We start from the raw sequence: 1,756 nt of genomic DNA, 5'->3' as shown, positions 1-1,756 counted from the left end.
GATGAAATATAATTTGATAGAAGAAACGTGTTTTAGAGAGAAGATAGCGTCTTTAAAATACATAGAGGTCTTAGCTCACAGGATTTTGAGAACCTAAGTTTCTGTTGGTAAGGAGTACTTTACTTCACCACCAAAAGTAATGATAAACATTATTGGTTATATTAGATCAAATATTTTGTCTAGATAAATAAATATAAAAGGCCATTACACACATAGGCATACACATGCATATACACATGAAATAATGATAGGGAAATTATCTCCACTATTTTGGTATTTTGTTAGAAAATTCTGATTACCTTTCTTTCATTAATGTCATTTATTTATGAGTTTTTGGGAAACACAAAAGAATACATGTAGACACCTAATGTAGGATAAATTTTAAAACAATAAATGATGATGAAGATATTTTCAGCATGTCAAAAAAAATGACCAGGGATGCTCAAATATCCAAATACCCAAACCTATCTGTTTTAATTACATTCTCCAACAATTTCAAGAGGGGAAGAAAATTGCATTGTAATTATAGAGATGTGTGAAATTTGAATTATGATCAAAGCACAATGAAAATAAAAATATGTAAGCACAAAAATGAACATTCTCTGTAGCTTTGGAAATATGTTTAATAAGAAAGGTGTGATGAAATAATGCTATGATTATACAAAGATGCATTTTCAAAGACAGGAACACTCTTTGTTGTGGTTTGCCATGCCTGCACTGGAACACTGTAAAGCCTGCGAGCAGAGAGGGGCATTCATTCACCAGAACCTCACCTTCAACAACACACCAAGTCCTAAATCCCGGACACAATGAGCTACTATTACGGCAACTACTATGGTGACCTTGGCTATGGCCTTGGTGGTGTCAGTGGTCTGGGCTACGGCTATGGCTCCAGCTATGCCCTTGGGGGCTATGGTGGCTATGGTGGCCATGGTGGCCATGGTGGCTATGGTGGCCATGGTGGCCATGGTGGCCATGGTGGCCATGGTGGCCATGGTGGCTATGGTGGCTATGGTGGCTATGGTGGCCATGGTGGCCATGGTGGCTATGGTGGCCATGGTGGCCATGGTGGCTATGGTGGCTATGGTGGCTATGGTGGCTGTGGCTACTTCCGCCCCTCTTTCTATGGCAGGTATTGGTCCTCTGGATATTACTGAAAAGATGGCCATCTGAGAACGACTGTTTTGTGTAGAATCCAGCACTGAAGTTGACTCTCCTCACCCTGTTGGGCTGTCAGCAAGAAGATTTATATGTTCTGAGTTGTTCCTAGGCATGCTATTTTAATAAATATTTTTGTGAACATTATAAGCCTTGTTTTGCTTATGCTTATATTTCCAAACAGAATTTCATGCGTATTTTAACATATCTGAATGATATACTTCATTGTAATATATTTTCCAAAATAATTATATATTTCAGTACAAGAAGAAAATAAAACTTTAAGGTAAAAATAGTATTTGTCCTGACTTGATAATTACTCATTTTATATATTAATTGAAACATGACATTTTGCCTCATAAATATTTGTCATTAGTAGCTATCAAATGCATTTCAAAACAAGTAATAGACTTTCAGCTAGTAACTCCATATATTCTCCTATGCTGCTTTAGGTTTAAATCCAGGAGATCATTGTATTGATACATTTAGACTTTCTTAATTCATATGAATATTTTAACACTTTGTCTATGTGATAACTAAAGAAAGCATACCTCATGATGCTGGTTTATAAGAGAATGAAAGATTTAGAGTATATTGG

The 1,756-nt window shown here is 36.2% G+C and overlaps 1 protein-coding gene across 1 annotated transcript; it reads left to right on the top strand.

Annotated features, from left to right (window-relative positions):
- Positions 1-809: 809 nt before the first annotated feature.
- LOC132648511 (uncharacterized) lies at positions 810-1,157 on the top strand. Its single transcript, XM_060370118.1, has one exon. It carries the CDS (start codon positions 810-812, stop codon positions 1,155-1,157), a length of 348 nt encoding a protein of 115 aa, XP_060226101.1.
- Positions 1,158-1,756: the final 599 nt, after the last annotated feature.

The sequence above is a fragment of the Meriones unguiculatus genome, chromosome 17 (assembly GCF_030254825.1).
Source record: "Meriones unguiculatus strain TT.TT164.6M chromosome 17, Bangor_MerUng_6.1, whole genome shotgun sequence".
NCBI lineage: Eukaryota > Metazoa > Chordata > Mammalia > Rodentia > Muridae > Meriones > Meriones unguiculatus.
This window is presented reverse-complemented; position numbering and strand designations above follow the sequence as displayed.